Here is a 26,306-nt window from a genome sequence, read left to right on the forward strand (position 1 = left end):
CACCACTCGATTCAGCCTCCTGAGGTCAGCGCAGCAGCGAACCTCTTTCTTGTTCGGTTTCAGCACCGGCACCATAGCGGCGCACCGTTCTGTGGGCTGAGTCACTTTTTCAATAATGCCCTCATTTTCCATGCGCTGCAGTTCTCTCTTAACCAGTGGTATAAGTGGCAGCGGTATCCGTCTGGCTGTATGCACCGCGTATGGCTGGGCACCCTCCACCAGAGCTATTTTCATTGGGTCTGTTTTCAGCAGTCCACTTGAACCGAAAACTCCACTGACCTCATCCATCCGCTTCACTAGACCCATCTCCATTGCCTCTGGACGACTCAGCAGACAGCTGCCTCTCCCCTTGATCACATACACTGGAAAGGAGTATTGTTTCTCCTTGTATTTGGTTGTGGCCTGAAACTGTCCTATGCAGCTGATGTTTCCACCTGGGCTTATGAAGCATGTGTCAGGAGGTCCCAGTTTTATGTTTGGCTTCAGCTTTTTAAATGTCCCTTGGTTGATAACAGTAGCGTCAGCCCCCGTGTCAATTTTAAAGGTTATTGGTACATCACTTGTTGTTAAACTAACAGTCCAATCTTCCTGACTGCTCTCTTTGCCAACTTCTCCCATAAAGTACAGCTGTTTAACCTCTTCAGTGACTTCTCTCACCGCTTTAGAGTGACATACACGCTCCCAATGTCCCTTTTTATGACACTTGTTGCACTTACTGTTCATTGCAGGACACTTCCGCTCATCGGTGTGCTGCGTCTTGCCGCACCTCCCGCATTCATCTACTTTGTTGGTTGCAGGTCTGCTGCCACCATGATGCCGTCCGCCTTTTTTCTTTTGGCGTCCGTCCCGCCGTCGGACAACATTGACGTTAGCCAGCTGGGCCTCTGGTTGGTTAGCTTGGAGGCTGAGCTGCTTTGTTATTGCCTCCGCCTGGCGCACTTGTTCAATGACTTTCACCAGAGTAAGGTCCGCTGTGAGCTGGAACTGACGGGAGAGCACTTTGTCTTTTATGCCCACTACCAGACGGTCTCTGATATGTTCCTCCCTCTTGTCCCCAAACTCGCAGTGTTCAGACAGCTCATACAATGTCCGGATGTACATCTCCGCTGTTTCTCCTGGCTGCTGGCTATGTTGATAGAAGCACGCCCTCTCATGTATGATGTTACGGCGGGGAATAAAGTAGTCGTCGAACTTCTTCAGTACGATATCATAGTCCACTTTATCACCCTCCGCCGCGAAGTCAAACGAGCTGAATATCTTTTCAGCCTCGCTTCCCATTGCATAAATCAGCGAACTCACTTGAATCTCCACGTCGTCTTTATCCAGCTTTGTCGCGAGCCTGAAGCGCCAAAACCGCTGTTTCCACTCCGGCCATTCAACGGGGCAGTCAAACTTGAATTCACTCGGCGGATTAAACTTCGGCATGACCGCTCGTGTTCAGATACACAGACTATTCTGACACCATGTAATGTCCGTAGACGCCTTGTCTTACTGACATAAGAATAATTCAAGAATGAGCCGACTTCGTAGGTTCTTAACTGTGTAGCTTTTACTAGCGTTTGTTCATCATACAACCTTCATAACATGCGCGTCTAACTTCCTGTATACGTCACACGCACTGCACGTACACCCGTGAGTAGGTCAAGTTAAACAAGTGACAGGACCTTCAAAATAATAACATCTTTCATTCATTACAGAAGTGGTACCCAGTGGTGAACTGGAAAGAGATGAAGCACCTGCCGCTACTGAAGCACCACGCACCAGACCACAGCGAAACAGGCGAGCACCTGATAGGTTAACTTTATAATCTGCTTAGGAGAAACATAGGTTATAAACAACTGTTCATTGATTGTAAACAACTGTTCATTGATTGTAAACAACTGTTCATTGAGTGTTGACTGTAATAGGAAAAAGAATGTCACTGCTGTGGGTGGAAAACGGGTTTTATTTTTTTGTTGTTGTTTCAGATGAAAATATGAGAGGTTTAAAGTTTCTGGGGAGGAATGTTGTGTATTGATAAATGTTCTATCATTCACCGTTGATACGGAACTACTTATTGTTTACATGTTGTTTACCGGATGTAACCCCGCCCAGAAAGGAGATAAATATTAGGTGCAAAAGCGCCAAAACCCAGAACTGCGCTCTCCAATGCCTTGACAGTCAGGTGGACATGTACAGCCGAGAGATATGAATAAAAGCTCATTTACATAAAGTCATCTCCGGGTACTTTGTCAATAAGAACACAACTTGGAGAAGTCTGCATCTCTCAATAATTATTATATTGATTTACTTCCGGATATTGACCGCTCCAATATGGCGGACGGACAGACGCATAGCGGCGACGTACAGCAGCGGCCAATGTATCTACGTATATATGTCTATACGCCCATTTCACGCCGCGGCCATCTTGGATTAAAAAAAACCCAAGTGGTGGGAACTTAGCCACGCACCCTTCTTACTCAATCGGAAATCAATGCAGCCGGGGCCAGCAGCAAACATGGTTTGGACTACCAACCTCGAGCACCTACCGTCATTTACCACAATATGAAAACTAAGCTGGATCTTTTCTTTTTCCAGTACTTTCTGCCTCTCCTGTGCCAGTGAGGAGAGACACACACACACAGGGCTGTATTCAAAGAAGCTGTTTAATCACAATAAAATAAAAAATAAGATGCATTTCATTTTTATACTGTACATTCAATATTTAAAAATTCGATTGTCCCATCTACAATATTGTGATGCCCGCATTCGCTACAATATTTTCATTCTTTGCCCTTTAACTTTAACAAAACTGTTGGTTCATTTTAAACTTGGACTGTACTGAAATGAAGTTAAATATGTTTCAATCTATCTAAGGTTTGTGTGCACTATTTTCTTGTCAGCTGAGTTTAACAAAGGTTTAAAACAGTGGTCCCTGAAAATGTGTTAGGAGAACACACACAGCCCACAGTTGGTTGACTGTTCCACTTAGTGAAAGGGGTATGACTCCATCAAAAATGTGGTACTCCTTTATGCGTCTTATTGACCGTTCGACATGTATTCTCAAGCCAGCAATACTCTGTGTGTCTGTGAGCTCATCACAGCTAAACTGTCCACTTGGGCCTAAAAATGCAGGGATGACAAGGTTTACATCTAGTTCATCGAGCAGGTCTTTGATAAGGAAGCCCTTATCGGCTATGACCTCATCACCTGACTCTAAGAGGTCCAGAACACCTGACCTCTTAGTTATCTCCTTATCAGAAATACATCCTGTGTATAGATTACTTACCAGGCTAACTGACCCTGAGGGAGTGATCCCAATTAGGGATTTCAGTGTACTGTTACTTTTATAATGGGAGTATGTCATGGTGTTCAAAACCTTCGAACTAGCTGTCTCGATGCGGATCTGTGCAGTCTAGTATCACTCTTGTGTTTGGGTAGAATTCCCTGAATACTGGTGGCATTAGCTCGTCTACTGCTGCTCTGCTAGGCCATATTGGGAGGGTCCCTAACATAAAGAGCAAATAGTTGGCTCACGTCGTACAGTTCCTGCATTGAATCGTACAGATAAATCCAGAGCAAAAAAGCCCTGCCTCACACGGCACAAGAACAGGAAAAACTGATCAATCAGTGATAAATGCTCTGCATGGAAGCCAGACACAGAAATGTGTTCTAGGTTATGGGTGTTCCCTTGGATTTGAGTCCATCACACCATGGACTCTGCAGTAAGCTGTAAAGCTAGGAAGAGTGCTTTGAGGGTGTGGTAATCCTTAAAACCAGTGTAAAACCTGATCAGATCGGGCGCACACTGGAAGCGTTCTAGACCAAAACGCTCACTTTTCAGCTTTTTATTTTCGTCCTCCAGGAAAGCGATGCGTTTCTTTACTGCGTGAAGCTGGTCTTCCACAGAAAGGGCTTCACGTCGTAGTCATGATCAGGTAGAGTCGCCCAAACCTCACTGGACACATGAGGATATGTCATACATGTGGGAAGCAATATAAATCCACACATTTTCCTGTTATCAAGATGGTGTGTCAGAACAGAGCTATCCACTATTGAGAGATTAGTGAATATATATATATATATATACTATATATACATATTATACAATGCAGTAATCTACATGTTTGAAAAATTGTATTGTACTGACAGTAACAACTCACCTATCTCTCTCATGTTCCTCTTCATGTTCCTCTTCATCTTCTTCAGCTATTAAGTCCCCAATGCGACTACAAACAGGAGCAAACATTTTTCAACGTCAAACTTCTGTCTCCCTTCTAATGTTTTAGTCACAGTGAAACTGGTCACCCCAATATTATTTAACTGGCTGTACATGGTGCAACCTCTGCAGCTCAATGCATACAGTAAAGTTAAATGTACATGCAATCTCTGCAGCTCAATGCATGTACATAAAACTATTGTTATTACTATTAAAGAACTAAAGAGAAGATTTGGAAACATGCTGATGAATGTACATGTACATAATGTCTGTTGCAATAATAGCAGGAGGAGTAAACATTTAGCCATATGGCATCTTAATGTGTCAGTTGAATTTAGGATGGTACACAGCAGTACGACATGTTGCTTCCAGTAGTGTTTTCAATGAAGTAAGAAGGGGGCGTGGCTAAGTTCCCACCGCTTGGTTTTTTTCAAATCCAAAATGGCCGCGGCGTGAAATGGGCGTATGGTCTTGACAAGAGCAAGCAGCAACGTTTCACCGGCCAATCAGGCAGCGCTTCTTCCCGCGCCACTCACCGGCCAATCAGGCAGCGCTTCTTTTATGAATGTTAATGAACCTTCCCCTGCCCCCCTACATTTCGGAAATTCACTACCCGGACGCCCCCTTTTCCGTCTTTTTTAAAATTTCTCCCCAGTTGTATCTGGCAAATTACCCCGTTTTTTTGTTTTTGTTTTTTTTAGCCATCTCGGTCGCTGCTCTGCCGATCCGGTTGACGCCCGATCGACCAGAGGAGGCGCTATAGTGCAGCGACCAGGACAGATATCCACATCCGGCTTCCCACCCGCAGACACGGCCAGTTGTGTATGAAGGGACGCCCGACCAAGCCGGAGGTAACACGGGGATTCAAACCGCCGATCAACGTGTTGGTAGGCAACGGAATAGACCGCTACGCTACCCGGAACTCGCGTAGGTCGTGATGACAGCAGATGACGTAATAACGGCGGCATAAGATGATGGGTCGACTCGGTATCATACTTATAGTGTGGCCAGTCTGGCGGCCAAGACAGGACACAAAATTTATAGCAGTAGCAAAAAAGTATCATGTAGTCTGATCCGGGCATAACTTTGCTAGCAACTGTTGTGCTTGCTACTGTAACCGGTTATTCTCTTACCCGGTGCGGGATTCGATAGGAGTTGCACTGCACCACAAGGCGACGTCACTAACCGCTCGGCTAAAGAGTCAAACCCGTTAGCTAGGGACTAACGTGCCTTATTAGTAGTTTACACTACATTCCATCGTGGCACTGTGAGATGATTGTTGGCGGAGAGGGACAGCAGTAAGGGGACAGAAGAACAAGCAGACACAGAGAGAGAGAGAGAGAGAGAGAGAGAGAGAGAGAGAGAGAGAGAGAGAGAGAGAGAGAGAGAGAGAGAGAAGAGAGAGATGGAAGCTAGGTGTTGCTAAATTAAGTTTAATTAACAGTTCGTTTTTTTCCGCAACAGTCCTTTATTTTTCACGGGCTTTTAATTTACTTATCCCGGCTGTCTGCCCCTCTGGATGTGAATAGTTTCTGTCTTCAACAATTCCATCCCATCCTCGCCGCCACTGTTATATTTTGGTTAATTATTTCAGAAACGGCGGAGAACTGAAATGACGCCGTTAACTTACTATGCGGCAGCTCACAACAAGCAGAAGTCAAGTCGGTTTTATTTGTACAGCCCAGTATCCCAAATTTCCATTTGCCTGAAGGGGCTTTACAGCAACACAACATCCGGTCACTAGACCCCCCCCCCCCGCATCGGACAAGGAACAACTCCTTAAAAAAAACAAAAACCAAGAAAAACCCGGGAGAGCCCATTAATAACGTCCGTATGCAACAAAAACCCAAGTCCGAACCAATGAAATTGACGTTTAACCCCACCCACATTCGTCCTTAAACCAATAAAATCACGGCGGGTGGGCGGGATTGACCCTTTGACGTTAAGCGCCACCCCGCTCGGCAGGTTGCAGCCAGTTGCAGGCTGCGGCACGCGGATGCTCCCGGGTGGTTTAGCGACGTTTGAAGTTGTGGACGTCATCAATCACGTGGTAATCGTAATTCGGCACAAACTCCGACACTGTCGAGACGGCGCCGAGAAGCGCGTCGTTACGTGTACCGCGCCGCCCGCCCGCCAACGTCGAGCGGCTCAACATGGAGACTACAGTTGACAAGCTAGAGGCGATGGTAAGGAAGCGTTGTGTAAAACTGCTCTTTTCCGAAGTATTCCAACTGCGGTGCGTTTTGTTCAACCGATGAACAGCCACGACACAGTTGTGTACCCGTTTTGAGAAGAGGATTGCAACGTTAACTCGTAAATAGGCAGCATGACGTGTTTAACCCCTTAGCATTGGCGCGCGTCCCGGAAAAGACTCAGCGGCGCGGGGCTCTGATTCCGTGCTGCGCGCGCAGCAGCGTTACACGCTGGCTCGGGATGTTCGCGTTTGTGTGAAACGTTGCATAGTGTTGCTGCAGGCTGCTGAGCAACTTGGCTCCAGTCTAAACGTGTGGCCATGAGACCCTGCGTGTCTGGTTTTAACGCAACACTGCCGTTTTTTGTTTATGGGGTTAAAGGCCCAATTTGGTCACACACTGCTCGGGTATAGCACAGCTCGTTTTCTTAGCTCTGCAGTTCCTTTATTTAGGGGGGGTTGTCCAAGATTGCCTATATTTGGTGTTTTTGACAGATTGGTCATGAAGCACAACTGCTTCTCGCCACGAAGAACTCGAGTGTGTACCTTTATTTGGGAAGTGTGTGTGTGTGGCGAGGACTCGATGGATAGATGTGTGTGTGTGTGTGGGGGGGGGGCGCATGCTGCTGTCATTAATCACATTCAGTAAAACATGATCACTGTCAGGTCATCATGGTGTGTGGTATGTCTGTTGGCTTGAAAATGTCGTATGTTGTAAAAGATTGAGCAGAAATATATGTATTGTAGTTCCCATGAGATGAGTGACTTGCTTAGATGAAGATTCTTGTGCAGTGCTTAATTTGAAAATCAGAGTTGAACACTGAGCCCCCCCCCCATAGCACACTTGCAAGAAGCATTTTAATGTTGTTGTCTGCTCTGTATACTATTGGGTAGTGTAAAGTCTAATAATGCTCCATATCTAATACTGGATGCAAAACTGATGCAGAACTGAGTACCTGAAGTGTAAGACAAGAAAAGAAAAATTTGGGCCATAGAAAATGTGCAATTCGAGTAAAAAAAACACACACAATGAAACATTCATTGCTGTACTGATAAGTACTACATAGATATTTATGCAGCATTCAGGGTCCATAATGGCAGTTGAAAAGGTGTGGCACCTTATAACACGTTTTACTTCTTTCCCTTCATCATGATTGGCATAAGTGGCAAAATACAGTCAACAATATATAACACTGTAGTCCTATGATTACCCCCATGGGACCTACATACATTCAAGCACCGATTGAAAAATACTGTACTACATGTGAAATGCTGCCAGCAATGTGTGGTTGACGGGACAATGTGGGAATGGGCAGCAGACAGTTCGTGTGAGGAATCAGTCTTTAGGACATCCATTTTTACTGCAGGCCCGAGGAGGGTAGTCAGAGGAAACAATCAGTACCACTGGTAATCTACAAATTAGAAAAGAAGAAAAAACATTAGCAAAATCAAAGTACCTTCAGTCAATATTGCTTCAACTGCAGTTCTTTTGGTCAGTAGTATTGAAAATAAAGCACTGGGTATAAACAGACTTCTGGAGGCTCCAACTGGTAACCTATTAACAAAAGCGTTAACGGCATATTTGTGGCAACGTGGCATATCAGTGTCAACACCTCGCCAGGTGCAATGTCAAATTTTGTCTTAGATTAAGTGTTACAATGGTACTTGCAATAGAAGCATCAATTTAGCAGGAGGGTAGATGGTGTGCTTGACACAAGTTGTGTAGCAAGAATAAAGAAAATAATTGACAAAGACACACATTAGAATAGGGAGGAGAGAAAGAATAAATAGCCCGTAGCCAATTAGGACAGATGCTGAGCAACTGTCCTATCAGCTTCCAGTCACTATGATCATCGTTATTTTGGCTGACCAGTTCATTTCTAATGTCTTCATTTCTAATGTCTTTCATGGACATGCAATAATATCAGTATAATCTGTGAAGAAGATAGTTTAAGATAGGTTTTGTAGAAGACAGGGGAGGGGTTGGAAAACTTGGAAGTGTTGAGACAAGGTGGTTGCCATGAAATGTTTCCACAAGCAGACTCCCTAAGTTGTCGAGATAAAATTCTATGAGGGTCCAACCCCCCTACGGTTTTGGGGCAAGTAAGGAGGTGGAATTTGGTTTGGAGAATATCTTTATTTGTGTATTTTTATATATAATTTTGGTAAGAGTGATATTGAGTATTGGTGGTCAAGAGCTAGAATTTTATCCATTACAGACAGCGTCCATCCATCCATTATCCAAACCGCTTATCCTGCTCTCAGGGTTGTGGGAGCCTATCCCAGCAGTCATTGGGCAGCAGGCGGGGAAACACCCTGGACAAGCCACTAGTCCATCACAGCTGACATACACACACACACACACACCCCTAGGGACAGTTTAGTACGGCCGATTCACCTGACCTATATGTCTTTGGACTGTGGGAGGAAACCGGAGCACCCGGAGGAAACCCACGCAGACACAGGTAGAACATGCAAAATCCACACAGAGAATGACCCGAGACAACCTCCAAGGGTGGACTACCCTGGGGCTCAAACCCAGGACCTTCTTGCTGTGAGGTGACCACGCAAGGGCTCCAGGCAATCAATCAATCAATAAACAACAAACAAATATATATATATATATCTTGGAGCCTATGCTCCTAAACCCAAAGAATGTTTAGGAGCCAAATAAAATTTTCAGGAGCCAAAATATAGTGATGTCATATGCTACATTGTTAAAGGGCTGCCTCACGTTGCCTTTTCTTTGCCCTCTGCCTTTGTTTGGTCTGCCTGCCATAGTCTACACCAGTGTTTCCCAAACCTCTCCTGGACGACCACTTGTCCTGCATGTTTTAGATTTCTCCCTGTTCCAACACAGCTGATTTAAATGATCAGTTTGTTATCAAGCAAACCATGTATTCTTTACATACACAATATGTGCAATGTTCAATATACTGCAATCATATAACCATAAACACTTAAATGTCCAGTCTTCTTTTATTTATTTATCTATTCACTTTTTTATTCAACTATGTACAATTAGTGGTTTCCTGCTTATTCAGGCTCAGCGTCTGTATCTCCCACCACCACTTGGCCTGCCAGTGTAGGCAGGTCTGCGCCTTCTTTTGCTTGCAGACAACCAGCGCTTCACACTGGGCTCTGGGTCAAACTGCTCAAGTGAGGGGCCCTCAGTACTGATTCTCACGAAGTCTTCCGGTGTTGTAACACTTAGGGAACGGCACATCTTTGACTTGATTCTATTCTGTGCTGAGAATCCTCTTTGGCACTGAGCTGCAGATATGGGAAGCACCAGCATGATTTCAACTAAGTGAAGAATGTTCTTAAAATCTGTGCAGAATGGCTCCTTCCTTAGGATCACTTTCCATAACTAAGTGTATGTCTTATCCATGAACGGACCTTTCACTTTTTTCAGCATTCTCCATTCATCACATCCACTGTTTGTCAAGAGCTCTCTGTACAATTCACAAATGTGTCAATGTGCTCCTCTCAATGGGTAACATCTTCTCATGCATGCATCATGATACAACACTGAAAAAGACCTGATGACCTCTGATCCCTTTGAATGTCCTTTCTCTTTAACATTCATCAGCATGTTTCCAAATCTTCTCTTTAGTTCTTTAATAGTAATAACAATAGTTTTATCAATGACTGCATTCAGATCATTTGTGAATGTGGCATGACTTGGGGGGCCCTTAAGTTTGACATTTTGGAAAGTTATGACAGTGGGGTTGCTTGCAGCTCTCTGCCTCTTGCTTACTGGCAGAACTTCCTGCTTCTCTGTACCTTCAGAATCGTTTCCTATGTGCTGTAAGAATTCCGGGAGCTTCCTTTCTCTCCGTGGCTTTACCTTCAACGCTGCAACCGCTTGTGGGAGGATCAGAGAATTTCTCTGGTGTAAGGCTGAGTTTTGAGACCTCTGAAAAAAGATCATGCAAAAAGTAACAGAAGGCAACAAAAGACAGGCTTTCCATCTGCAGCACCATGTGCTTGGCCTCTTTACGTCAGTGTTTTTGGATGTGGCTGTAAGGTGCTCCATGTGATGATGCACAGCAGTGTATAGCCCCTGCCCTGTCGCATACTGAAGGAAAACCAAGAGTGCCCGATAAATATGTGGCAGCCGGCGCTGAGTTTTAACAGCCGAAGGGTTTCGTACTGTACAGCCCAATTCTGCACCTATTGCCTTCAGTCCTTGTTTGCTTTTAAGACTGAAGTGATGTTTTCCACACAAGCCACAAAAGGTCATAGACTTTCTCAATCATTGGCACTGACCATTGAGTGCTTAGCATTGCCAGTTCCAGACAAGGAAGGACAGGAGATGTTCACCTATATCACCTCTGCAACGTGCCCCTATTCTCCATGTTGCACCCATGTTAACACTTGCACCATCCACTCCAAAAGCACTCATTTTGTGTACCCACCAGCTTGGATTGGGTGGATCTGCATTTTCAGACAGCGACTTGATAGTATTTAGGGTTCCTTCTGCATGACTGTGATCAAGTTCGACCAACCCAACTAGACGGGTCACAGCTGTTCCATCAGATACGTGCCTACAGTATACAATAACATTGTCTTTTCATGAGACATCTGTTCCACAATCGGTTATAACAGAGATGTAATTTGCCTTAAAAGCCTCCTCCAGCACACTGCTTTTCAATTTATCTGCAATGCAACCTACAAACTCTGCACATGCTGTGTATCATTATCATGTCTTTGACACATCCATGCCATTCTTCATCAATAGAATCTGAGCGCTAAACTTTGTGAATGGTATTTCTTCCACTGCAACCATGTAGGCTGCGTTGAATTTTAATTTCAATCCCCTCATCTCTTTTTTTGCTACTTTATCACTAGACCAAGCAATGACTCAATGCCTGGCGTTCTTGTGTTTTTTACGGTCACCATGCTTCACGGTTTCTTTTGTAAAATGACTCGAACTGGTAATGAAGTTTTACCAGCAATCGCTTCCCCTTGTTGAGCACAAAATGTGCAGTACATGTCCACTTGTCATATCGTAACCAGGCGACCTCTTGTAGCCAAGCTGATTTAAACGGTCTTGTAGGGATGGGAGCCGCAGGGAGGGGAGAGGAAGACTCCACTCGCTGCGCTTGGTTATCTTCATCTGTAAAGGACTGCAGACTGATTGAATCGGGCTGGGATGACTCAAATGTCACTTGAGAACTTGCGCTGGTCGAGTTGGTCTCGACATTGTCGGCTTCTGCTGTACAGGAGGCTGGGTTTTGACAGGCAGGGAGTGAGAAAAAGTGATATTTTTCGTTTGTGCATTTCGTTTTCTTGCCAGCTGGCTAACGTTAGCTAACTATGCAGTTAGCTACATTTAACTTCTCAATTCACACTCCATCGAACTAAACGAAACGCTGTTCAAAAAGTTAACACTTCAGAGTTTTAACCTGAAAAACGTGACGTCAAACTATCTTCAACCACTGTTTGTGTTCAAGTGTACAGCTGACGCTTCAGCCACCGCAGGACAGGTGTGCAGACAAGTTTATGTGTTGGAAACCGTACAGGAGTTCACGCGATAGGTCAGGTAGACGCAGGCGCGGGAGGAGATGACAGTTCAGTACACACAAAACGGATGGCCACTTCTTCTTCTTCTCTTTTTTTTTTGCTTGTGGGTAATGGTGACCACTGGCGACTGGCAGAAAAAAGGTTGCAAAATTCAAAAGTTAGTCGCGTTGGTGACCATTTTAATCGCCATCTGGAGCCCTGTACCACTGCGCCACTGCGCCGCCTCCATTACAGCATGTATTTTTTTGTTTTTTTTATCTCGAGTCTTACCACGCGAGTGCTTTGTGAGGTAATTTGCCCCTAGACATAGGCTTGAAAGTATTTCTAAAAATATATAGTGTATTGTTCTTTGAAATATAAAAATAAATTTATGTGTTACGTGTCCCAAGAAATGTTTCATCAGTCAATATTGTTAAATCTGCAAGTTCTGGGCAAGTTTTTTATTAAACGTGAGTTTAACAGGCGTGCAGGTAGTGTAGCGGTCTATTCCGTTGCCTACCAACACGAGGATCCCGGTTCAAATCTCAATGTTACCTCCAGCTTATTTGGGCATCCCTACAGACACAATTGGCCGTGTCTGTAGGTGGGAAGCCGGATGTGAGTATGTGTCCTGGTTGCTCGGTGCGCCTGTTCCAGTAGGACTGGGAGCGCCTGTCCGGGGGGGGGCTGGGAACTGAGGGGAATAGCGTGATCCTCCCATGCTCTACGTCCCCCTGGTAAAACTCCTCACTGTCAGGTGAAAAGCGGCTGGCGACTCCACATGTTTCGGATGAGGCATGTGATAGTCTGCAGCCCTCCCTAGATCGGCAGAGGCGGTGGAGCAGAGATCGGGATGGCTCAGAAGAGTGGGGTAATTGGACGGCTACAATTGGGGAGAAAAATGGGGGGAAACTCAAAAAAAGTCAGTTTAAGAACAAGGGGGCTATGATCTAATAGCATCATTACTTTATAACTGCAGTATCGCAATCCTGGAAGAAGCCTATAATCAATACCAAAATAGTTGATCCTGAAATAAGAATCATGTACAGGAGAAAAAAAGGAGTATTTACACTATGTTGGGAATTTAAACCACCAGGAATCCGCTAGTCTTAAGTTTTGAGATACATGTGAATTACTTTGGCAAATTTAGTGAGAGGTTGTGAGTGGCTTTTTTGTCAGTGGCTTGTTTGAGGATCTATATAGGGAAGGAATTTGTACAAAGTTGAAATTTCCTCCCATAATCAAATCCAGATTAGGTAGTTTGGACAGAAAAGAGGACATAAAGCACTCATAATTCTGGGCATATGTCATAAAACTTACCTGTGACTATTATATATCTACCATTACCATCTGGAACAATATCACTGGGAACAAATGAGATATTCTTGTTTATTGGAATAGCTACACCTCCAGTTTTTACGTAAGCAACCATGCTCTTGATTGCCAAAATAAGTCTCTTGCAAAAGCACTATCTTCTCTTGATCCATCTTTAAGAGGCGCTAATAAATTGGAGTACTTCACAGCCCCATTTAAAACTTTACAGTTCCAGGCGATGAGCTGAGGTATACTCTCCCCAATTGTTTTAGCAGTGCCGTCCATGAAATTAGTCAAACTACAATATAATCAAGTTTAAAGTATAATTCTGAATTGTCAGCATCCATGTAAACACTACTTATTACTACTACTACTACTACTACTACTACACTACTTTCGGCTGCTCCCATTAGGAGTCAACACAGCGGATCATCCATTTCCATTTCTTCCTGTGCTTCCTGAGGAAGGACATGCAGCCACCTGCATGTCCTTCCTCACCACAACCATAAACCTCCTCTTTGGCCTTCCTATTTTCCTCTTCCCTGGCAGCTCCATATTCAGCATCCTTCTCCCAATATACCCAGCATCTCTCCTCCACACATGTCCAAACCATCTCCATCTTGCCTGTCTTGCTTTGTCTTCAAACCGTCAAACCTGAGCTGTCCCTCTAATATACCCGTTCCTAATCCTGTCCTTCTTTGTCGCTCCCAATGAAAATCTTATCACCTTCAACTCTGCCACCTCCAGCTCCAACTCCTGTCTTTTCATCAGTGCTACTGTCTCCAAAACCTATGACATAGCTGGTCTCACAACCATCTTGTAAACCTTCCCTTTAACTCTTGCTGGTACCCTTCTGTTGCAAATCACTCCTGACACTCTTCTCCACCCACTCCACCCTGCGTGCACTCTCTTCTCCACCTCTCTTCTGCGCTCCCCATTACTTTGGACAGTTGACCCCAAGTATTTAAACTCATATGCTTTCGTCACCTCTACTCCTTGCATCCTCACCATTCCACTGTCCTCCCTCTCATTCACACATATGTATTCAGTCTTGCTCCTACTGACTTTCATTCCTCTTCTCTCCAGTGCATACCTCCACCTCCCCAGGCTCTCCTCAACCTGCACCCTACTCTCGCTACAGTTCACAATGTCATCCGCAAACATCATAGTCCACGGAGACTCCTGCCTGATCTCGTCCGACAACCTGTCCATCACCATTGCAAACAAGAAAGGGCTCAGAGCCGATCCTTTATGTAGTGCCACCTCCACCTTGAACCATCTGTCTTTCCAACCGCACACCTCACTACTGTCACACTTCCCTCATACATATCCTGCACCACTTATACATACTTACCTGCAACCCCCAACTTCCTCATACACAAGGCTCAGCGTTTTCGGTTTTTACCAATTTTCACCGAAAAATACCGTTTTTTCCAACTGATTTTCACCCGGATTTTATGTATCCACGGATCCAAAAGTTGTTCCTGTTCGTGTGAGGTAATATAACAGTGTCCTCTTGTGGCGAAATTCGGCATGCTGAATGACTTTGAAAAATAAAAACCGAAAACGCTGAGCCTTGCTCATACAATACCACACCTCCTTTCTTGGCAACCTGTCATATGCTTTCTCTAAATCTACAAAGACACAATGTAACTCCTTCTGACCTTCTCTATACTTCTCAATCAACATTCTCAAAGCAAACATCGCATCTGTGGTGCTCTTTCGTGGCATGAAACCATACTGCTGCTCGCTAATCATCACTTCTCCTCTTAACCTAGTTTCTGTTACTTTTCCCATATCTTCATCTTATGGCTGAGCAACTTTATACCTCTGTAGTTGCTACAGTTCTGCACATCGCCCTTATTTTTTAAAATCGGCATCGGTGTAAACAAAGTATGCATGAATGAATGCCTTTATTTTCATTGCACAGCCATACAACGAAATTAAGTGCAACTCCTCAGTGGCTCACTAATAAGATAAACAACATAAACAAGTTAAAAAAAATAATGAAAAAATAAAATAAAATATATACATTAAAATACAAATAGACGCACATTTGCAGCACAATCAACATAATGTGTACATAAAGTGTACAAACAAGTGTACTATCTATTACACAAGATAGATAGTCAGTCTGTGTATTGCACTAACTCAAATCTGCATCTTTTATTGCACATGCCGAATGTACAGGTGTTATTGCACAGTTTCAGGATATATTGCAACCTTAGAGTTGGTAAACAGATTTCAGTTCTTTAATGGCGCTTGGGTAGAAACTGTTCAAAGTCTGGAAGTACGGGTCTCGAAAGACCTATAGCACCTCCCAGAGGGCAGCAGAGTGAAAAGGTGGTTGCCTGGGTGAGATGAGTCCTTGGTTATGTTTGTGGTCTGACGTAGGCAGCGGGATCTGTATACACTCACTGGCCACTTTATTAGGTACACCTTGCTAGTACCAGGTTGGACCCCCTTTTGCCTTCAGAACTGCCTTAATCCTTCGTGGCATAGATTCAACAAGGTACTGGAAACATTCCTCAGAGAGTTTGGTCCATATTGACATGATAGCATCACGCAGTTGCTGCAGATTTGTCGGCTGCACATCCATGATGCGAATCTCCCGGTCCACCACATCCCAAAGGTGCTGTATTGGATTGAGATCTGGTGACTGCGGAGGCCATTTGAGTACAGTGAACTCATTGTCATGTTCAAGAAACCAGTCTGAGATGATTCGAGCTTTATGACATGGCGCGTTATCGTGCTGGAAGTAGCCATCAGAAGATGGGAACACTGTGGTCATAAAGGGATGGACATGGTCAGCAACAATACTCAGGTAGGCTGTGGCGTTGACACGATGCTCAATTGGTACTAAGGGGTCCAAAGTGTGCCAAGAAAATATCCCCCACACCATTACACCACCACCAACAGCCTGAACCGTTGATACAAGGCAGGATGGATCCATGCTTTCATGTTGACGCCAAATTCTGACCCTACCATCCGAATGTCGCAGCAGAAATCGAGACTCATCAGACCAGGCAACGTTTTTCCAATCTTCTATTGTCTAATTTTGGTGAGCCTGTGCGAATTGTAGCCTCAGTTTCCTGTTCTTAGCTGACAGGAGTGGCACCCGGTGTGGTCTTCTGCTGCTGTAGCCCATCTGCCTCAAGGTTCGACGTGTTGTGCGTTCAGAGATGCTCTTCTGCATACCTCGGTTGTAATGAGTGGTTATTTGAGTTACTGTTGCCTTTCTATCAGCTCGAACCAGTCTGGCCATTCTCCTCTGACCTCTGGCATCAACAAGGCATTTTCGCCCACAGAACTGCCGCTCACTGGATATTTTCTCTTTTTCGGACCATTCTCTGTAAACCCTAGAGATGGTTGTGCGTGAAAATCCCAGTAGATCAGCAGTTTCTGAAATACTCAGACCAGCCCGTCTGGCACCAACAACCATGCCACGTTCAAAGTTACTTAAATCACCTTTCTTCCCCATTCTGATGCTCGGTTTGAACTGCAGCAGATCGTCTTGACCATGTCTACATGCATAAATGCATTGAGTTGCTGCCATGTGATTGGCTGATTAGAAATATGCGTTAACGAGCAGTTGGACAGGTGTGCCTAATAAAGTGGCCGGTGAGTGTATGTCCTCAAGTGACGGTAGCTGTGTGCCAATGGTTTTCTGTGCTGACATCATCACTCTCTGCAGCGCTTTCTTATCAGCCACAGTGTAACTGGCATACCACACTAAGATGCCATAAGTGAGTATGCTTTCTACAGAGCAGTGATAGAAGGACACCAGCAGCGGCAGGGGCAAATGAGCTCTCGTCAGTGTCCTTAGAAAGTAAAGCCGCTGCTGTGCCATCTTCATTTCACTTGTATTGAAAGTATAAAAAGGATGAACCCTGAGAACATATCCATAACCACTCTTTCTCCTGATCAGAGCTTAAGGATGAGAGGTAACATACAAATAAGTAAATATTTGTCGCTCAAAAAAGTAAAATTATGTTTTATGACTGTAAGGAACTTCACTTGGTTCTGTGCGCCACTATGACTCTAATGTACTTCTAGACCATCTATTTAAAATAACACAGTGCAGAGATGGAAAAGTTAGGTCTAAAACCTGATTGAGATGGAGATAAGATATTGAACGGATTGATGTACTGTGGTAATTGATTAAAAATAAGTTTATCAGGTTTTAGCAATAGTACAAATAGCAGAAACTGGTCGATAATTTTTCATATCGGATGGGTCCACTTGTGAAAGGGGGGGGTAACTGTCACATTTCCCTATGAGGGGAATTGTAGAAGTAGACCAAGACAAGTTAAATAAATCTGCAGGAGGATACATTATTACATGAGTGGAGAGTTCAACAAATTTGGCCTCCAAACCGTCTGGACCAGCACTACTACTTTCTTTAAACTCACATATAGGTTGAAAACCATCAGTAGGCAAGATATTTCTAGTGGAAAATAAGCCATTAGAAGTAGTAAAGCTTGAGAAACCTGACATACCATAGGAATTAAAGCGTTGGGAACCATAGATGAGAAATGCTGATTAAAAGCAAGGGAAATAAGTAAATAAAGGGTCAAATAATTTCATTATTAATTCTTATCTGGTTTATGAAGTTTTTGTTAGTTGTATTGAGAATGTGGTTCAATTGATTCCAAAACTGTCTAGGCTTCTGAAAATCCTGAAAAAACCTCTCTCTAGTTGTCCGATTTGGCTTTCCTTGTTTTTGGTCTTACATAAATTCCTCTAATATCTGCAGGTTTCCCAATGAACAGAATCTTTAGATGAATTACTATATTTTGTCCCCGCTTTATCCCTTCTTTTGAAAGGCTGATAAGATGTGAGCTGATCCAGGGTAAATGTCTACCTTTAACTCTTAACTGTTTTCATGGGAGCATGTTTATAGATTACGATCGTAACTTCTGAATGAAAGAGGTTCCATGCATCATCAACAATAGTAATTAACTGAAATCTATCCCAGTTAATAGCAATTAAGTATTGAATAAAGCAGTCTACATTCATATTCTTGTGTTGTCTCCGTTTATTGAGGAGAACTTGGAATTTTGATTTTTGCAGACACAAAATATAACAGATATAATATAATATCACATAAACAACCTGACATTAACCCATATTTAATTATCCTTTCAGGATTAGTGACAAGTATCCAATCCAACAAAGATGAAGATAATCCACTCTAGAAGGTTCTTTAATTAACTGGGTGAGGTTTACACTACCAAATGAATTTTCTACCATTGAAGGAGGAGCGATCAAGGCAGGTTCTGTTGAAGTAACCCAAGATAATCATTTCATTATGCCTCTCAAAAGAATTAGTAGTTGACAAAATACACTTTGTAGAGTCAGCCAGAGCAGAGGGACGCCTATAAATGTTGCCAATAGTTAAATGTTTGTTGTGAAGAATAATGTTTTTTTTTAATGACCCCCCCCCCTTTATCTCCCCAATTCTAATTGGCCAATTACCCCACTCTTCCAAGCCGTTCTTGTCGCTGCTCCACCCTGTCTACCGATCCGGGGGGGGGGGGCTGCAGACTACCACATGTCTCCTCCGATACATGTGGAGTCCCCAGCCACATCTTTTCAACTGACAGTGAGGAGTTTCACCAGGGGGACGTAGCATGTGGAAGGGTTCACGCTATTCCCCCCCTCCCCCCGAACAGGCACCCCAACCAACCAGAGGAGGTGCTAGTGCAGCAACCAGGACACATACCCACATTCGGCTCCCACCCGCAGACACGGCCAATTGTGTCTGTAGGGACGCCCGATCAAGCCGGAGGTAATACAGGGATTCGAACCGGGATCCCCGTGTTGGTAGGCAACAGAATAGACTGCTACGCCACCCAGACGCTCATGAAGAATAATGTTAATGAAAAGACATTCAGAATTAACTGGCTCTACTTTAGGAATTACACACATGGAAACGAGATTTCGGCAACATATGTGGCCATCCCACCTCTAGAAGCCCTATCAGTTCTGTACAGAACAGAATTGTCAATTATAATTTCATCATCAGTGATTTTACTATGTAGCCATGTTTCAGAAATAGTAATATATTGGATTTGTAAAGAGTAACCCAGGCTCTGAGGAGACTGATTTTTGAAGCAAGTCTACTAATACGATGAATAATCTTTAAGCCTTTAGCTGAATCAAGTGTACCTATAGAAAAATAAAAGCGACAGGTCAGAAAACCGAGTTGGTTAAGAGGTGATGGGGTGAGGGAGTGTCGTGGCAATTTACCTGCAAACACTCTGGACTCAGAAATAATTACACAAAACAATGATGGTTGATGATGCAAAACATGTAGTATTTAACAATATGCAAACAAGACAAGAGAACTAGTGTTATACAGTAGCAGAACAAGGCCGTGCATTCTCCCACTGTACCATACGGAGAAACACAGGTCAGACCCCCATGGGCCCCATCCCTGTATTCTCACTGAACAAAGTAGTCGCCTCCCTGATATTGCCTTTTTCTTAGACAAAGAAACGCGTTCCCATTGGTCAACTTAAACCTTACATTTTCCCTGTACGTTGTACCAGAGGCTGGTTTAAACATCTGGTCATCGCTGGTTAAGGGACCTTAAAGAATCTCAAGGAACTGCGAGTTGAGTAAAACATAAATACAAGACTCGGAGCCCTCTCGGAGAGCACCCCCCCCCTGCCCCATATCATTTATCTCATGACAGCGCCTTGCAGTACCATGGTAACAGAACAGTGTACGAGTTTAAGAAAAACATAGGCAGGGAAGGAACAGCCTCCCAACCCCCATCTCCAACATTCCTCATACCTCTCTCGAGGATTCAGAGCCTAGCACCCGATGACACGGACCTCCTTTAAGAGCAGATTCGACCAAAATGGTATGGAGAGACAGTTACACAATAATACACAATGAATGAGTAAATGTTAAATCTTAATGCTTCATGCAAATTTTCTTTCACATTCCCCCCCTTTTATCATTTATTCGTGCTGGGGAACACCTTACCTCGCTCAGAATGACCATGAGCCCTGTCAGTTGTAAGCCAGCTGAAATCAGATTAAGTCAACACACTTCATATAAACTCACCCATCAGACAGAAGTCATAGTTACCATCAAAGTCATACTTGGTCCACATAGGCCAACCATCTCATCCCATGCTTGACAAAGAATGAGTAAAAGACCTATGTGTAATCTACGCTATTGAGGCAAACAACATGAAAAAAAAAAAAACAGCGCTGATGTTTGGGAAAAAAATCCTATTGTGAATGCCCAAACTCAACTAAACACAACATAATTCCCAGTAATCAATCAATGACTATATGATGAAGAAATAAATGAAGTAGACATGGTCATAACTCCAAATATAACCCTTAACAATAAAGAGTATGACACAAGTACACATGTTAATAAAAATAAACTGTAACAATTGCAGTAGGATGCTTCTCAAGTCCTCTTCACCTGATGTGAGTATTAGTATTGCTCATCTAATCAAGTCAATTTTATTTTTATAGCCCAATATCAGAAATTACAAATATGCCTCAGTGGGCTTTACAGCAACACAACACCCTGTCTTTAGACCCTCACAACAGATACGGAACAACTCCCTAAAAACCCTTTAACAGGGACAAAATAGGTAGAAACCTCAGGGAGAGCAACAGAAGAAGGCTCTCTCTCCCAAGACAAACAGCATGCAGTGGATGTTGTGGCTACACAATTTACACAATACAACACTGAAGAGGATAACTGAATTATAATGGAATTATAAAATGTATGAAGAATATAAGGAGGATGCCACGCAGTGTCCAGATGCCACCAGAACAGCCCAGGACCCGAGCCATGCAACCAGCATCACCATGTAGACCAAAAAGGAAAAAAACAAACATTAGTCACACGTCTGAGTGAGAGAAGGATATAACATTGAAAAAGGATAACAGAATTGTATGGATTTATAAGATATATAAAAAGAAAATGTGATGAGGGGGATGCCGAGCGCCGAGCAGTGCCCAGGTGGCGACCACCATCACCATGGAAACCTGGGAGGAGGACGCTACACATGCACATAAGGGAGTCTCACATCATACCATTCACATACAAGAAGAGAAACGAGAAGACATCATTCAGAGAGAGAGAAAAGACATGTAAGAGAAGAGAACAGTTTGCAGTAGTCAATCCACTACAATATCGTCGGCAAAACTATATAAGGTTTTCATAATATATAGTATCGGAAAAGTATTGTTAGGCATCGTATTGAATTGGAGGCATTGGTTTTGGCATCATATCGAAAATTTTCAAACGATACCAACCCTAAACCTGACAGGTGACCAAAGTTATCCAGGATAAGTAATAGTTTTGGTATAGGTTCTGTTGGGTTGGATATATATAACAGCAGGTCATCTGCATAAAGCGATACCTTATGCAATTTACCGCCTCAGGAGATACCTTTAAAGCCATCCTCTGCCTCAAGTGCTATAGCAAGTGGCTCGATCGCCAAATCAAACAGGTAAGGAGAGAGGCTGCAGCCCTGTCTGCAGCCCCTATGGAGCGAAAAATAATCAGAAATAATATTATTCGTCTGCATTGCAGCTGTCAGTGAACAATATTATGTTAACCCATGCTAGAAATGATGAACCAAAGCCAAACCTTTCTAAAACAGCAAATAGATATTGCCGTTTGACGCGATCAAATGCCTTTTCAGTGTCTAAAGAAATCACTACTTCTGTCTGTTCTGCAGAGCGTGGTGCATACTGTACATTAAATAGGCGGCCCATGTTATACGACTGTCTGCTTGGGTATAAAACCAGTTTGATCAGCGTTAACAACCGTTGAGATTACAGTTTCAATACGCGTGGCCGAGATTTTTGTGAGGATCTTGTAGTCACAATTCAACAAGCTTACAGGGTGATAGGAGCCACAGTAGGGGATTTTTGTCTTTTTTAAGCAACACTGATATGATTGCCTGCATCATAGTTTGGGGTAATTTCTGTTGGTTAAGAATTTTCTGATACAACAGGTTGGTGGCAGCTTGGTATTGGTATTGGTGCCAGCTTGGTAACAAATTCTTCATACATTTCAACTGAGAAACCACCCAGACCCAGTGCGTTGTTGCTCTGCGTTGATTTAATTGCTTGTATCACTTCCTCTGTTGATATCTCTTTATCTGTGCTCGGTCCTCAAGGGCAATTTTTGAGTATCAAACCGTCTAAAAAAAGCGAAAATATGTGACGAGTCGCTGGGCAGTTCTGAACTATAAATGGCAATATAACATTTTTTAAACTTTTTATTGATGGTTTCAGGGTTGGTAGTCTTTACACCTGCTGCTGTGCAAATTTCAGGAATAGTGTTAGTGGCTGTGGACTGCCAAACCAGCTTTCTCTCCATGTTCATAAAATGTCTGTTTTGATTTAAAGAATAATTGTTCTGTTTGTGTAATGGAGAGATTGTCGAAATCCATTTTTAATAATAATGTTTTCTTATAAATCTCAGGTGTTGGGGAATCAGTATATGAACGGTCCACTTCCACTGTACTGTGGCACAGTTCTGTCAGACGCTATGTATGTTTCTTTCTCTCATGTGCTGTGTATGAGATTATTTGGCCTCTAAGGGCCTCCCAAACAGTGGTTAGTGGCATGCCCGGAGTGCGTTGAGTTCCATAAAGATATCTATCTGCTGGTAGAGACATTTTTTGAAAGGAGTCCCTAGACAGTAATAGAGGATCAAATCACAAGGTGTGTCGGGGTTTAAGGCAGTCTATGAAGCCTATATCTAGCTGTACAGGACCATGATCAGAAATAACAATACCATTATATTGGCTCCCCCTAACCATAGGAAGGACCATACTATCCAGGAAGGAAAACAAAAATCAATCCTAGAGTAAGAATGATGCACTGGGGAAAAAAAGGAGTATTGTTTAGTAGTTCGGTTGTTTCTTCTCTAGGGGTTGAAAAGAGTGTAGGATTCCATGAATGAATTGATAACAGTGCCTGCCTTCAAAATGTTGCTATTAGGTCTTGGGTTTGATTTGTCCAAATATGGGTGTAATACACAATTAAAATCTCCTCCCAATATCAATTGGTAGTTATTGAGGTCTGGAAGGGCTGCTATGAAACTAGAGAAAAAAAAGTGGGTCATCCCAATTTGGTTCATATACATTAGCTAGTGCCACACATGTTCCATACAGGTTACCCGTCACTATCACATACCTTCCCCTGGGGTCAGAAATAGTCAGAAGCAGAATGAATGGGATACCCTTCCTGCTCAAGATGGCTGTATCCTGCGTTTTATTCTCAATCCTTGAACAGAAATTTTGTCCTATGCAAGCTTTCTTTAGTTTTATGTGTTCACTAGAGCGGAGGTGAGTTTCCTGCAAGAACATGACATCAGCGCTCAAAGATTTTAAATGTGCAAAAACCCGACTACGCTAAAAAATGCAATTATTATTTTCACAAATTACTGACACAGTAAATAATAAAAAATAAATGACCAGACTGTAATAAATAGAACAAAGTAGTGCAGTTATAACAGCTGCACAGCTGAGGTCTTAGGCATTTTGTTTTTCTCTGTTGGCCAAGGCAAATTGAAGCGTGACGTTCGCTGCTGTGAGAGGGATGTCAGGCACCGAAGCTTGGATGATATAATATTTCCATATTTTAACAGTGCAATTAAAAAATATAAATATCATACAACATTGTGCTGACAAAGTATTTTGCATTTTGGCTATATTGATAGCTTGCATTTAGCAAAAAAAAAGAAAAACAAATATCCGAATCCCAAACTTGGGAACTGAATATCTAGTCAATAAACGAATATCTGAATTGTCAGAATATTCGGGTCCAGCCCTAGTGGACATAGTTTATTTGGAAGTACCTATTTTGAAAAGTGAAAATGTTTACCATCGACATCAATTACTACATTATCAGTGGCCTTATCAGGTCCGACCTTTAAATTAATTTGCAATATTGGAATCTGGAAATATGATGAATTCCCCATAAGGTGACCAGGTGGAAAAGCAGTTTAATTAGAAGGATATTGGCCAGAAATGGTTCAGAGCCAAGGAAAGGCTTTTAAGGTTGGAACCCTGTGCTGCTGGCAGGTGCTCTGACTTCATTGCACTACTGTATTGGACAGCTAGCAGTGCAATAGTATTGTCAAAGCATCTGAAAGCTGCAGAGACCAGCTTGCATTGACTACAGAAAGGCTTCTGTCTACTTTATCAAGGTCAAAATAGAAGTAATGAACAGGTAAAGGTCGTGTACACCTTTAAAGAAAATTAACAACATTTTTTTACATTTATTTAACATTGATTTAGCAGGTTAAGCATAACTGATATCTTACGAGAGAGACCTGGCCAAGAGGGCAGCATAAACGACAAAATATCAAAGAAAATGAAGAGGCATGACACAGTTAAACAAAATGAACATTTCAAAATTTAAATGTCATATTAAGCAAAGCAGACATTGCCCAATAGAGATGTGTTCCAGGTCCTTTAAAACTGACGAGAATTCGCCAAAAGGAATCAATTTGGTCAATTTCAACCTACTCTCTAAGGTGATACTTGCAGATGGGGGGCGCAGTACTTAGAGTGATGAAACACAAAGTCATATAGGGCAGACGGGTATTACTGCATTGGCCTCTTCAGGCTTCAGCTTTTGGCTGGGTTGCACTGCTGGCCACACCCTAATCATGTTGTATTAGTAACAGAGGGGGAACTGTCTGGGCCCTCTAGGCCCTCCTCTGAGGGCCTAGAGGGCTGTCGAATGTTGAGGTTCTCAGACTGATCTGGACCCAACTGCTTCACAATAAGCTTGTCAGACAAACTTCTCCGTTCATATGGTTTTTCAAACAAAGAATCAACACTGCTAGGAGCAGGTTGTTCCTCTAGCACATCAGCCATTGTTACATTAACCACTTTACTAACAGCTAGCCAACTCCCAGACTTCCTGCTCTACCACTAACAACTACCATGCATAGTTTTACACAGCGCCATCTACCAAATCGGGCGGTTATTTCTCCGCCCAAGAATCGGCTCTTTTCGGCGCGTGCTGTCAACAAATCCAGTGTGATGGTGTGGCTGCATTTAAACTCACGTCTCCCGTCAGGCAGAGAAAAATGCGCCCTTCGGCACACAAAGGTTACAAGCAATGTCTTTTCATCAGTTATCACATTTTTCTATTATAATACATGCTTTATGTAAATATAACAACTGGGTTTTATACACACATGGCACCACAATTTAAAAAATAATTTATTTACTACAGTGCTTATTTTCCAATTGGAACTGTAGGTAGGGCGGCGCCCTAGCGCCCATAGTGGATGACATGCCACTGGTGTTAGCTCTTCTGTGTTGTGTCATCCTTTTGGCCAGTGTCTGTTTGGTTTCCCCGATGTACAAGTCATGGCAATCCTCCTGGTACTTACCAGCGTACACTATATTGCTCTGTTTGTTTATTAACAAACTGTGAAACTGTGCCCCCCCCGCCCATGTTCATGACCATCCACCTAGCTTCTAACCCCCCCATCACACAACCATCCACCTACCCTCTAACCCCCCATCACACAACCATCCACCTACCCTCTAACCCCCCATCACACAACCATCCACCTACCCTCTAACCCCCCATCACACAACCATCCACCTATCCTCTAACCCCCATCACACACCCATCACACAACCATCCACCTACCCTCTAACCCCCCATCACACAACCATCCACCTATCCTCTAACCCCCATCACACACCCATCACACAACCATCCACCTACCCTCTAACACCCCCATCACACACCCATCACACAACCATCCACCTACCCTCTAACCCCCCATCACACAACCATCCACCTACCCTCTGACCCCCATCACACAACCATCCACCTACCCTCTAACCCCCATCACACAACCATCCACCTACCCTCTAACCCCCCATCACACTCCCATCACACAACCATCCACCTACCCTCTAACCACCCCCCATCACCCAACTATCCACCTCTCCTCTAAACACCCCCCCCTATCACACAACCATCCACTTACCCTCTAACACCCTCCCCCATCACACACCCATCACACAACCATCCACCTACCCTCTAAACCCCCCCCCCCCATCAGTGT

At 43.4% G+C, this 26,306-nt stretch overlaps 1 protein-coding gene across 1 annotated transcript in view; it reads left to right on the forward strand.

The window, feature by feature from the left end:
- Positions 1 to 6,151: 6,151 nt before the first annotated feature.
- Positions 6,152 to 26,306, forward strand: part of ska2 (spindle and kinetochore associated complex subunit 2) — a 36,316-nt gene continuing 16,161 nt past the window's right edge. Inside the window, exon 1 of the mRNA XM_056285002.1 lies at positions 6,152 to 6,384. Coding sequence (XP_056140977.1) covers positions 6,352 to 6,384 — 33 coding nt within the window. The 5' untranslated portion in view covers positions 6,152 to 6,351. The remainder of the gene's footprint in view (positions 6,385 to 26,306) is intronic.

This window comes from Lampris incognitus, chromosome 8, assembly GCF_029633865.1.
Source record: "Lampris incognitus isolate fLamInc1 chromosome 8, fLamInc1.hap2, whole genome shotgun sequence".
NCBI classification, from domain to species: Eukaryota; Metazoa; Chordata; class Actinopteri; order Lampriformes; family Lampridae; genus Lampris; species Lampris incognitus.